Source organism: Nothoprocta perdicaria, unplaced genomic scaffold, assembly GCF_003342845.1.
Source record: "Nothoprocta perdicaria isolate Ctin4 unplaced genomic scaffold, notPer1 scaffold_125, whole genome shotgun sequence".
Lineage (NCBI taxonomy): Eukaryota > Metazoa > Chordata > Aves > Tinamiformes > Tinamidae > Nothoprocta > Nothoprocta perdicaria.
This window is the reverse complement of record NW_020454372.1, coordinates 702,758-716,825: the sequence shown is the minus strand read 5'-3', so window position 1 is coordinate 716,825 and position 14,068 is coordinate 702,758. Positions and strand designations below refer to the sequence as shown.

Sequence of the window (14,068 nt, the reverse complement as noted above, 5' to 3'; positions counted from 1 at the left end):
AGCTGGCCTGAAAAAAAACATTCTTTTTCCAAAATGGGCACTTATGAAGAACAGTGATTTCAGGAGCTAGAGGAAGAGAAAGAGGGGTTTATTCCTTTTTTTTCTTATGGAGGAAAAAGATCTTCCTTGATTAATGAAAATAAAAGACAACAGAATAAAAGAGATGTCAATTTTCAGTTGGAATATTCACTTTTTTCACATCTTTTCCATTTCTCATTTTTGAACAGCTATGCTAAGAACCACTCCAGCCCCTTAGAGTGCCTGCCAAATATCTCATATCTGGACTCTAAAGTGCTAGAACTGTTTTGTTTGTGTTGTGAGAGTGTCCTGAGCGGACTTGCTTTCAGCTCCCTATGCATGATCTTGTTCTAAACCCAGATCAGCCTGAGTGCCAGTGTGGAAGTAGTTTAAAACAGTCTCTCTACTACTGTCATACAATACAACAAGGGGTCTTGCAAAATTCAGCATAATAAAATCCTTCTGTGGTTTGTTCTCCAAGCAGGGAAATCAGAACCCACAAAKAACAGTAATAGTAGCAATTTTTAGCACGAGAGTGTTAAGGACACCAAGCAAGATTACAACACTTCTCAAACTGAAAGAGTTTAGCTAACACATGCAGCCTAGAAACAGATATTTGTCTGATAAATTGATGCTTTTATATCTGAAATATAATAACTCTTTATCTATATTTTGACAGGTTAAATCTATGACAATGAAGCCTATTACTGCATATCCTTCTGGGATTATCATATTCCTATTTGCATTGTTGCAGAGGAGCCACGAACAATGCAAAGAAGCAGCTAAAAAGTCAGAGATGAATCTGAGTGTAAAATATGATCTTCCTAGCTTCATTACAGAAACACCAATTCAGAATGTAGTTTTATACAACCATCATGTTTATATTGGAGCCGTCAACAAAATTTACGTATTAAATGAAGCACTTCAGAACATTTCTGTGTACAAGACAGGGCCCGTGTTGGAGAACCCTGGCTGCACACCATGTGAAGAYTGCAAAGACAAAGCCAATTTATCTAACAGTGTATGGAAGGATAATGTCAACATGGCACTGCTCRTGGAAACCTACTATGATGATCAGCTCATCAGCTGTGGTAGCGTGTCTGGAGGCATTTGCCACCGTCACATCATTCATCCTGACAACCCCGCTGATATAGAAAGCGAGGTGCACTGCATGTATTCTACACAGATGGATGGAGAAGCAAATAATTGTCCTGACTGTGTTGTAAGCACTTTAGGAACCAAAGTCTTGGTGACAGAAAAGGACAGGTTTGTCAACTTCTTTGTTGGAAATACTGTGACATCTGCATTTCAACCACCATACGTACTGCATTCAATATCAGTTCGAAGGCTAAAAGAAACACAGGATGGTTTTGAATTTCTCATGGATCAGTCGTACATTGATGTTCTCCCTCAGTTTCGTGATTCTTATCCAATTAGGTATGTCCATGCCTTCGAAAATAATCAGTTTGTCTATTTTCTGACTGTCCAGAGAGAATCTCTCGACTCCCAGACTTTTCACACCAGAATTATCCGGTTCTGCACTGTCGGTTCGGGGATGCGCTCTTACATGGAAATGCCTCTTGAGTGCATTTTTACGGAAAAGCGGAGGAAAAGATCCATTCGGAAGGAGGTGTTCAATATCTTGCAGGCTGCCTACGTAAGCAAGCCGGGCGCAGCCCTCGCCCATGAAATGGGCCTTGGCTTGAACGACGATATTCTCTACGGCATCTTTGCACAAAGCAAGCCAGATTCCTCTGAGCCAACAAACAGGTCTGCTGTCTGTGCTGTCTCTGTGCGAACTATCAATGAGTTCTTCAACAAGATTGTCGACAAGCAAAACATGAAATGTCTTCAGCACTTTTACGGAAAAGATAGCAAATACTGTGTGAACAGGGTAAGTGACAATTATTTCTGTGGTGTTTGGGGGTGGCCTCTGCATTTTTTCCTTTGCCTACTCCACTGTCAGGTAGCTGTCCCCTCAGTTACACTTATGTAATATAAGTAAGTCCCTAATCATTTCAGATTATTTAGCATTGCTGATGATTCATCCTTGTAAGAACTAGTTCCTGTAAATTGACTGTGAAAATCACTAATGTCCTTATGGTCGTAAGAAAGTACTAACAGAACCAGAAAAAAAAAAATCCATTTTTTCAACAAATAATTGTTTTTCTTTTCTATTGAGAGTCTGTGATGTAGATAAATGGAGCATTTAGAAAGTTATTTCTCTCAATGTCATAAAAAACTGTTTGTTAACATTTGTATCCTTGTGCACAGAGGAGTCCCTGAAAATATCACTCATATTTTAAACTGTTACTGCTGAATCACTGCCCTCTTTAGAAAAATGAAAGAGCTGCTTTGGAGCATGCCATGAAGAGCCAGATTGTAATACAATTACTCATGCTTAACACATAAACGGCCCCACTGAAACCAGTTTTCTTAATGAAAGAGCATCTATTAAAAGTGTCCTGCGAACTAGGATAATGGAAGTTTCAGCTGAGGAGAGTTGCCTCTCTGTACACCACACGTTCAGGTGATAGCTGTTCTCCAGCCACCTGGAATTCTGTTGAGYGGAGGAAGCACAGAAATCACTTCTTCCATCCTGCTCAGTGCCCAAGCGGATGTCAGCACTTGCAAAGGGAATAGAGGATCTGGGAAAGAAGTACTTTCCTAATTTGTTTTGGAACATTAGATAGAATAACTTCGAAATTACCTACTTTTGCCTCAAGGCTTAAGTGTGCTCTCTTTGGAGCCTTTTCTTTTTTTCAAGTAAGGAGCTGGGAGGTGGCTGGCTGCCTGGCTCACAAGGCAGGGCCAGAGCTGCTGTTGGGAGCAGTAGCTCCCCTCACTTTGGRGCTGGAGGGACCTGATGTGATTTTTTGGGGTGTAGGAAGGGCAACTTTCAAGAACTAAAAGCAAGTTAGAAACCACTCATAAAGTAACTTCTTTGTATCCTATCTCACTGCATTATTATTCTCTTCTCTTAATTTTTCATTTCAGGTCTCAAGGCCTTTTTTTTTTCATTTTTCATTTTGTTTTTCACAGTGAACCTTGTTTTTCTCTGAAAGTGTTTTTCTTTTCCTTGTTTTTGTATTTCCTTTGTGAGTGAATATGTTTAAAGCTTGTGGCCTTATCTCACGCTGTTCTTGCTTATAWATTATATATACATTATATCTACTATTTCCTAAGTAGATTTTTTCATAGCAAAGTATACCATTAAAATATTGACAGAATAATTTGCCACTTTTCACGTGCTGGGAAGTACTTTCCTCTTGCAAAAGCCTTCCCAGACTCTKCTGCTGCTTTGCATATCAGAACTGAATGTCTTACGCTGCAGACGGTTTATTATAGCTGTCCATTTGCAAGAAATGTCATCAGAACTCTGATTTCTGCTACTTTAAATTCATATAGGGAAAACATGTTTCTGTGATTTTTATGTGTGTGTGCTTCGTTTAAATGCCATAACAGCAATCAGAAACTTTGTCATGATTGTTTCACACCAAAATATCCAGACTGTCAAGCTTTGCAATTCTATTTTCTTTGCTTTATTCCAGAGGAATCATGAAGAGTCCTCTAAAGTGTCTTGAAAGCTTTTTCTGCTTTCAACAGGCCAAATAGATTGGCAAAAGTTTGTCAGACCTTCTTTATATACCTGTTTTTTTTTCAGATGTGCAAAATAGACCTGCAAGTTTGGAGGACAGAGGGAGCAAAAGAGCAGGCAGAAGTGTATTATTTCTTCTGCTTATGTTTGTGTCAGRGATGTCAAATCCAATCTTCCTTGGAATTACTGTAGATCAAAAATACAGTCCCAGCATCCTGAAGTCTTCTTGTACCCCTTTTTGTACATATTAAAATGTACCTGAGGTCATGACTCGATTTTTCCTATTTGTAATTCACCTTCAACTTGGAAGAAAGCTTCCTATGAATGGCTAGAATTTGTCACAGTTTATTTTGGCAAAATTCAAAAGTTAATTTTTGTAAGGGAGCCAAGATGATCTTCCTCTTTGTTGTTATGAGGGAATGAAACCGCAGATCACTGATGCAAGTGAAAGGTACTGACCGCTGTGGGATTAAGTCATAGGACAGTGAATAGGACAGTGAAAATGGTCCAGCAGTGAATATGGCATGTGGGTAACTTCCTCCTTTTATTTTAAATGAGTTTTAAGCAATATTTTCAAGAGAGTGATATGGTATCTGAGAATTTACAGTTAGAGTCTGATTGATGAAGGCCATTCCATGTTATCAACAGGAGTCACAGCATCAAATTGTTGCATGATTTCATGCAACTTCAGTCTATCTTTTTTTGAGTGAGTGTCCCTCAGTTTAGTCTAAGGCTGATGAAGTTAGGAACAGACTAAAATAAACCAGAATAAGCCCCACAAAACATCAACCACTCCATCTCAGGTTTTGAGCATTTAAATAAAAATATTTCTTCTCATCTTGACAAAAGATGTTAGTTTTCAGCCTTATTTTCTAGAGGAATTGGGTTTCTGTGGTTGTGCTGATGACTACCTGTCTTTCTGTTAGCTCAGCAATGAGATATCTTGTAGCTAGGAATCCAGATGTGAATCTAGAGACAGCTCCAATATCTGCTCAGGCTGTACAAACTGAAGAAGTGTGAAAATGCTCTTTATAATCTTCAGAGAATCCACACAGGCTAAAGCAGGGACCATAGTTACCCATGGRAAGTGTCTTTTTCAAAACTTAACTTGGACAGCTAAGTCAATCGAACGCAACATATAAATCCCAACAACAATGTGTTTTACTCATTCCAGTGCTTGTGAAAAGCCTTATAAAGTTAAAACAAAATATTTCCAGTTGTGTTTAAGTGAAACACTTAAGAAGCCAAAGCCTGGGCTCGTTAAAGCCGGGGTTAGGAAAAGTCAATCAAATGGTACATCTGATTGATCTCAGATGTGCTTCAGTGGAGCTGTGCCCGGTTAGCACTTCCTGAGAATTTCCTTCAGTGAAGCGCTGGCTGTCACTTCAATGGCAATAAGGAGAAAGTTGATTTTTTCTTTTGATTTAAAACCAGAAGAAAAAATGTGGAGTAGTAGAGTTTTATTGCCCAAGTCAGGACAGAGAGGTAGCTGCTGTGAAGGGTTTCGGATCACTCTTCAGGAATCTCTTCACCCGCATCAAAGTGGGAACTGGATATAGGCTTTTAGCAAATTTTATTTGGTGGCAATTACTCACTTTCAGTCATCGTCTTAGAATGGAGGAATACTTAAAGAGGCAAATGCAGCAAAGTTCATTTGCAGAATTGATTTAAATAGAATTTTCCAAGCGAGCAAGGTGGGTTGAGTTTGGCTTTGACAATCCCAACTATGCAGAGTAACCATCTTAGGTAGACTCTGGTCTTATGGGCTTTGTTTTTTTTCCTAAATCTGTGGTCCTTATGCAGCAACAACTGTGTGGCAATTTCTCCTTTGATACCCAGCTTTGATCCCAATTGACTTCCATGGAGAGGTGTCTCTAGAACCACTCTATTGTTTTAGAGTTCCTCTAAAGATCTAGAGTTTCTCTAAAGTTCCTGTGGTTTGGTTCTTTCTGTAAGAAAGTTMGTAAGTCCTCCTTTCCATTTACAGGAAAACAGAGAAACCACAGGCAGGCCTTTGCTACTATATTTCCAACAAGTGTCTTCAGGCAAGACAAACTGATCGCCAGTCCTGTCAAATGAAAGGCTCACACAGATAAAAATCAAATCGGAGAACTATGAAATGAAAACAGAAGATCACCAATACAAAAGATAAAGTGACAGTAAAATAAACACATGGTGATGCTTCTTTATTACCATTACATAGATGATAGATGGATAAAATTGTGTTATGCTTATATTGTAATGGAAGAAAATAATTGCTGCCTTCTATTAGGAAACCACAAAAGCCCTTATTGATCTGTCATCCTAAGGGTATGTCTAGGAATATTTAATAAAATAAATAGAGACAAGTAATTCTTTTGAGACCCTGTAACTATAATCTCCCACACCATTTGCCTTAAAAAATTTTGGCAAGAATAAAAATAACACCACAACTCCTCTGATTATGAAGGTTTGATGTGGCTCATTTAGATAATCTTGCACCATGGAAGAAATGCTTTTTATACTGTGAGTACAATGTGCCTGAATATTTTCCCTCAAAGTCAGGCAACAGAAACCATCTGATTGGTTCAGTCATTTCCTCTGGAAATAGTATATCAAATGGCATAAAGAACTCTGCCTGGGCACGAAGCCTGCTCCCATCCATACAGATTTTGTGAAAGCTTCTGCATGGGTTCTGATATCTCAGAAGAATGCACAGGCAGAAACTGGGCAAGGGGGAATGTGCACCAACTGATTGTAGAGGACTCTAAAGTAGGCTTGAGCCATAGCAGTAAGGTAATAGGCTGCATCTACATTCGTGTTCAGCACTCACTGCCTGTTCTTACTGCAGTCTGAACTCCTGGCAAGCCTCATGGAAGGAAAGGCTGGGTAGGTTCAGCAGTATCGGTGGATGTGGGACCAGGTTGGACCATGTTCAGCAGACAGCTCTAGCAGCAAGGTCTATGTTCTTGTCCTGGGACTTGCCACATGGGCATGATCACAAGGAAGTTCCCAAGGCAAGGGAAGAAAAGACAGATTGGGAGAGTTATTTAGCTGTTATCACAATGCCCTGAGTGGGAGATGTCTTCAGAGACTCCTCTGAGCCCCAAGAGCTACAGAGCTTGGGGGCTAACCGKTCATTCTCTGAGTGCTGCAAGAAACAGAGGCAGTTTTCCATCGCCTGAGCTCCTGCTAGGGGCATGTCTCTGTCCCACAGTTCTGCTTGTTGATGCTTTATCATTTTCTTGACGAAAGCTGTATTTCTCTGTGAAAAAGCGGTACTGTTAAAGTACCATTTTCTGGAAAGGGCACTGCTTTATCAGCGAGAGCTACTAATAATGCTCCATTTCCAGACTTTTAAATCAAATTCCTCCACTTAAGACAGGGTTCCCTATTGGTTATTAGTCTGGGAGACTGACTGTGCTGTATTCTCTGGAATTGCACAGAAATCATTTCAAGCAGAAAATATTTCYTTTTTTCTTTATTATTAATAGCTGGATTATCTGGTCATGTGTTTTTTATTTCTCAGAATATCTGAAGACCCTTAAGTTACTCCAAGTACTCCAAGAACTGGGCAGAGAATAATTTTCTCATCCTGTATAAATTTGCAAAATTTGAAGAACTTTTCTGTCCCAAAACAGGAGAGCTGCAAAATGTAGGCTAGCAGATTAGCAGCTATGAGAACTTTCATTCACAAATGCATAAGGTTCATGTCTGTGACACTGTTCCTGGGTTCAAACTGAAGTCTGTCTCGTTTCAGACCAGTTTAGATTTTGCTCTGCTCTACTCATGGTTTTGTGCAATGGGACTCAGCCCCTCTTGAGAGAACTGTTCAGATTGCTTTTTTATATATAATTCCATTCTCCAGCACTCCATGTAGATCTTCCCAGCTTTRGTAGAGTTGAGAGAGCTGAGACATCTAAGCTAGGAACTGATTTGTCTCAGATTCAGATATAAAATTATAGAGTTATCTCCAGAGGGAGATATCTCCAGAGGGAGATCTCAAACACTGTATTATGTTCAGGGTCTTACAGGCTTTCCTTTTTGGTCAGTGCATGACTCCTTTTCACCCATTTTTTACCCCGATGTAAATCCTGACAAAACTGCCTTTCAGCTCACTCAACACCAACCTAACCTCAGCAGTTTCTTTGCTTACAGTTTGATCTGACTCAGGCCCCTGTCCCACCTTCCTTATTGCTCACTAAAACAACAGCAGGGAATTAGTATCCAAGAGACAGTTGTGCTGCTTGCACTTTCTAGGTGACATGTGGGTTTCTGATCTCATGCTTTTACATCAGAGTGGCATTACTCCTGATTTCCAGGGACAGAATTAAATCCAGAGTCAAATCACATGCTAAATAAAAAATGACGTTAAGAAAGAAGGCCCATGGCATAAATGGTTCAGCAAGTAAATGTAGGTAACAAAAAAAAAATTAAGTAGAGCAACATATGCAACAAGGAAAATAAGGAAAAGGAGGAATGATCTTGGGGAAAGCAAGTGACACCTTAAGGCAGATGTCACTCACCTTGTATATAAAATGATATAAATTAGGGCAAATTACATGATTTCCTCCTACCTTCTGGCCTCCTTTCTATTTCACATGTCTCTTGCACCACTGTTTTGGCTAGACATGCAGCTGTTGTGCAATGTTATCCTGGAATAAGAGTCTCCCCACTTGGCATTATGACACAGCCTCTCTTTTTCCACCACAGCTTCCATGCAAATAAGGACTTCTGTGAAAAAAGTACTTTGTGTACAGTACAACTGTACAGCAAAACTGGTTTATCAGCACCTCCTATGCCTTATTTTATTTCATCAAACTGAATAATTAATCAACACCTCTCCTTTGATAATCTGTACACTGAGTTAAATGTTAAATTAATATAAGGGAAATGGGGAAAATACAAAGATTACTTAGGTCCATTTTATCCACTGAATCAATAGGATTTACTTAGTGCTAATGCACTAACCAGATTATGAAAACTAATGCACCACTGCTCAATGACAAAAGCAAATAACTCTTTGAATCATCTTGACAATAGAACATGTAATCATTTTAATTTGTATTAACTAATTACATTTAACATGGATGTCTTTTACCTTATTACCTTAAGTGAAGTTTCCTCCAGGAGCCTCCTTCCCCACCTCATTTGAGCAGCGAAGTAGATCAAAGCAACAATTAATAGGAGTAAGTGGGATGACACTGTGTSAAATTTTACATCAGTGGAGTTCTTTGAAAGAATTCTATTTCTCTGGGCATCAGAATTGCTCATGGAATCTTTCCGTTGACTTGGAAAGTGAGTTTTGGGCCAAGTCCTTAAAGCTGAAAGSGTAGCTTAAAGCTAATTATTTCCTCAATAATTTCAGCTAATTTCTTCCTTGTTTTGCAACACATACTATTTTGAAGCGTTGGTTTTCCTGTGTCAGACTATGTGCAGGCAGTAGCAACATCTAGTAGGGGCTACTGTGTGATTAGGATTGTCTGACTGTTTCCATCTGAAAGGATTCTTTCTACTGCTTGTTTTTTCTTCAAGTCTTTTACTTTGCAGCTCAGATGTGAAAAGTTTTTTTTTCCTCAAGAGTAAGATATCTAATTCCTCACCTTCACCCAACAGGACACACTCAAGAAAACTGTATTTTATTATTAATACCAATTCAGATCAATATCTCTGCAACAGAAGAGATTAAAAAAAAAACATTCCAGGGATTGCCTAAATGTCTTCTCCATTTTAAATTGGCTTGGAAACCTACCTGATTTGTAGAATCAGCTATTCATTCAGTCTGTGCCACTATCATTCTTTCATAATGGATGTTTGTCATTTGTGGATCTCAGAAACCAGCCCATTTGGCATTAGCTCATGCCCCTGGTGCATTTTATGCCATAGGAGTGCTCAAAGGAGAAGTGTTCTGTGATCTACTTTTTGGGTGTCCATTTGTCTTGAGGGAGTCATGTCTTTGAGCTAGAGCCAGGATCTGTAACAGAAAACAAGAGTGATACTTAGGAATGTGATTCCTGAAAACCTAAGCTAAGAAGAGRATATATGTTGTAAGAAGTGATACTCCTACTTATTCTTGTTTTYACTTGAGTTCTCCCTCCAAACTGGATTATTCTGTTCTTGATATTAGTAAACTCTGTCTAGCTACATTCAGCCTATTTCTTCAATCTGTCAAATCAATTTTAAAATCTAATGCTGTCCTCCAAATTGCTTGCAGGACAGCATAAGATGTAGTGCAGTGATAAGAAGTCATTAATTGCCAGTTTATTCAAGACATTAAACTTAATTTCACTTTCTAATTGAGCATGGCACTTAATTAGAAAGAGCAGTTTTTGGCCAGCTCTGGAAAAAGCAGCCTGGAGGAATGCTTACTGAACTGTTTCTTCAAATTGCAGGCCCTTCAAATATCAGAAAATCTCACCAAAAAATCCTTAGTTAAACTTTCTGATTTTCCCCCAGTGTCTAGTTATTCATACCAGCTATGTTCAGTTCTGACACTTACCTACCTTGGTTTCACTTGAGCTTTTTGTTTTGCATTAAGATTTGCTCCCTGCTTTGCACTTTTGATTTCACCTGTGCAACTCTGTCAGAAATCCTATTTTTCTGCCAACTGAACAGGATGCATCAGTTAACTCCTAAGCCATGACAGCTCCTGATTGAGATACCTCAAACCTCTTTTTTGATATGTTTGTCTTCCATGGACTGGATCCAGGCTAAATCACCACAACTTCCCCTATGAACAAATCCGAGAGCATGTGTTATCTCTGCCCCTTCTTGGCACGGGCAGTCCTTGCCCACACCTCGCTGCATTCCTGTGGCTCACCTGCCCCCGAGCAYGAGCCTCCCCGGTGAATCACCCGCACAACTGGCACCTCGAGTCGCACCAGAGCACCCAGCCCTAGCCCTCACCCATCCTCTCGTTGCCCGTTGCAATATTTGTGTGATTTGTCACTGGAACTTGGCGTAATATCCAGCCTGCATCATCTGACATCAGTTATTTTTCCACACTGACAGCCAAATGGATACTTATGTGTGTACTGGGGTGGAGGGAAGAAGGAAAGAGAGAGAGAGAGAGACTCAGACTTCAAAGAGTTAATTTATAGCAGCTTCTTTTCCCAACTGCTTTCTGTGTTATCAATCTTTCTTTAGTTTTCTGAGTAGCCTTTTAATCTCTGTATTCTTTCTCTTAGATCAAAGCATTCATATTTCTGAGATAACTAACCTTACATTATAGTTAATCCATGAAGCATCAGGTTTTGTAAGAAAGCCATATGTGGAACAGTTTGTGGGTCCTTGGGCAGATACCCAAAATTACAACATCTCTGAGGAAGGCTGCTCTGACTTTGAGGAAGCTGGGAAAGGTGTGAGGGCAAGGAGGATAATCTAGCCACTTACTAGAAAAAGATTGAACGGAGATTCATGATGACTATCAGGATGTTCAAACCATTTTAACATGACTACATAGGAGAAAGTACTTWAAAAAAAAAAAAGTTAAACACAGAAACATGTTTGCTTAYTGGAGAAAAGGACTTAGGGTGAAGAGCAGAGGTCTCAAGTTGGGGGAGGATGAAATGAGAGCTCTGCCTCCTTTCAAAAAGTATGAAAACTGTATATCTTTCTGCACTTGAACTGTACATACTCACTGTATGAGTAATCTTTGTGCAGATGTTTCACAAATACTTTTCGACTGGATAGGATATGAGTGTGAAAGAATAACACTTTGAGCTTGTTTGGTGGCCAAAATGGAGAAAAGCTAAATTTGTGCTCTGTTTATGTGTTAGCCAAATACTGGACTAAGAATATTTCAAGTATATGCAATGATTATTAGTGGGCTTCATGTATAGTACTATGTCAGTTCCTGCCAAGCAAGACATCCATACAGTAACAGTTAATATCAAAACTAATACAGCAACATTTTAGCAGATAGGTAATCACACCATTAAGTCCCTGCTATATGAGTTTTAATATGGTAGCTGTCTTTTTTTTTTTTTTTTTTTTTTTTTTTGTATCAGTAGATAATGTAAAGAGATCTCAGTTGTTCTTGTTAGATCTTATACCACATTCTACCTAAATGACACAGTTGAAGCACTTTGACAGGGCATCAGGACAAAAGCTGGCACCACTGCTGACTTCTAAGGAGCATTTGGCAGAGCTATTGCTGTGCTCAGTTCAGAGGCATTATGATTCAAGAGCAAAGGATTGAGATATTAGGTTGAATATTTTGTTAATAGCGTTTTCAATGTCTCTGATTTTTTTCCAAAGTTCACCAAATTAAAATAGCAAGAACTTCTTTAATTAATTTATTATTTTTATTGCTTTCTCTCTCATACTACTTTGATTATAAGTCATAGAAGGAAAACCAAAATCAGAAAATAAGAAAACAAAAATTTAGTCCTGCTTATTCTTTAAGAGCGTGATCCAGATCTATTGAATTTAATGGAAAGATTATGATTTTCTTCAAAAGGCTTGATTCAAGCTTTTAAAAAKATTTTTTAAAATATATTTATAATAATAATCAATAAAAAGCAGGAAAAAATTAAGCTCTATATTGATTTTGTCAGAGGAAGTCATCATAAGATCCCTTATACCCCTCCCTAYGTATTTATTTATAAAGTGTGTTACAGGGGGAACATACTAGATGACTTCCAAATTTAAACTGGTTARAGACCCTTTAGGGGGTTCCTGGCTATTATCTGTGCAGTCTCACCAAAACAGATGATGTAGTATCAATAGTAATGGAATTATCAATTAATAGATTACTATTGAATCATCAGGACAGCAGGTCATAATCTTCTCTAGGGATAACTTAAAGTGTATTGTTTAAGAACTGTTAAGAATTATTCCAATGAAAATTAAAAACATGTATTTTCTATTCCCAAAATGAAAAAGAAAAACCTGCAAATGCAGCAAATATTAGAGTGCACTCAAAGTACATACAGATTGGCCAAAATAGTGCATAAGCAATAGCTGATCTATATAACAGCCTAATAAATTGCAAAGAGCTAGCTTCCCAATAGTGTCATTAAAATACACATTCAGAAACTTGTATTTTTCTTGTTTTATCTCCCTTTTCTCTTTCTCCATCTTTTTTTTTCCTCTTTTCTCTACTGTCACTGAAAAAAAAAAAAAAAGTGGTGACAAAGAATAGAAAAAAAAGAGGATTGGAAAATTATATTTTTGTGCAAAAAAGGTGAGGGGGAAAAAAAAGCAAGTTTTAGGGAATTGCTTTTCCAAGCACAGGAGCAAAGAGATTGCTGTGCAAGCTTTGAGGTTAAAGAATTCTGAGGCTCTTGGAGGCAAAGCAATACGGAAGTTCCTAAAAATCCCTTATAGGTATATCCTTTGGTTAAGTAAGTTGCTATAGTCTCATTCCTAATGACAGAATAAAAAAGGAAAAAGAAAGCATTCCTRTAACATTAAGAAGTCATTGCCTTATTTTTGGAATATCATAACTGATGAAACAATTAAGTTTGAAACATTTTAAAATACTTTTGGTCGAATGCATTTGTACTAAACGACTTCACTCTGACAAAGATCTATTCCTACTCATAAAGGGATCACTCATCTGTATTTCATTTTCAAACAGGCTTTTTCAAGAAATGCTTCATACTGCAGAGCGCAAGATGATGAATATCGCTTAGAAGTCACAACTCCTTTGCAGCGGGTCGACTTGTTCATGGGCCAGTTCAACAACGTCCTGTTAACTTCGATATCTGTCTTCACCAAAGGGAACCTTACTGTTGCTAATCTGGGAACATCAGAGGGCCGCTTCATGCAGGTAAATGTTACTTGCAATCAGAAACACGCTGTATTTCATCAGAGTGGTGAAAAGTGAGGGGCAGTATAACCTCAGATTAACAGAGCATTGTAAAATCGGAGTTGCTGTGCATGGGGTATTCGAGGTGTTTTCAAAAGCCTTGTGTTTTGAAGCAAAATCCTCTGATCACCACTCGCTGTAGGCTRGTTCTGCTCATAGAGAAGTTTTGGTGAATACAGGCTAGATATTGCCTGCAAAGGAAAMAAAACCGAGTGCTCCATCCTGAGTTCCTATCAAACACCAGCTGGGGCAGACAGGCGACTGCTTCCATAAACAGCTTCAAATATGAGCTTGCTTYGGTAATGATCATATGTCTTGAGAATAATGACTTCTGAGTTAAATAAAAGCTARTCCAAAGTCAAATGTCCAGACAGGTTATAGTGAAGATGCAGAAGCCTCAGCATGAGTTTTTTCTGTCCACTGATCCATTCCTGTGGCACCAAATTRTTTATTAACATACTCGTGTTAAGCTGTGAAATTGAGAAGATCTCCTCCTTATATTTTCTTTTGAATTACTCTAAGTGCATCTTATATCCGACGTCTCTTGCTCATTCTTTTCTCACTCTGTCCTTTCAGATAGCAACTCACTGTCCTCCGACAAGATTTCTGTAGGTGGTTAAATCACACTCTGGAGAAGTTTGTCTCCCCACATTGAGTAC

The 14,068-nt window shown here is 38.6% G+C and overlaps 1 protein-coding gene across 1 annotated transcript in view; it reads left to right on the top strand.

The window, feature by feature from the left end:
* Positions 1-700: 700 nt before the first annotated feature.
* The window catches only part of MET (MET proto-oncogene, receptor tyrosine kinase), a 65,055-nt gene continuing 51,687 nt past the window's right edge, over positions 701-14,068 (top strand). The window contains exons 1-2 of the mRNA XM_026033229.1: positions 701-1,912; positions 13,179-13,370. Coding sequence (XP_025889014.1) covers positions 707-1,912; positions 13,179-13,370 — 1,398 coding nt within the window. The 5' untranslated portion in view covers positions 701-706. The remainder of the gene's footprint in view (positions 1,913-13,178; positions 13,371-14,068) is intronic.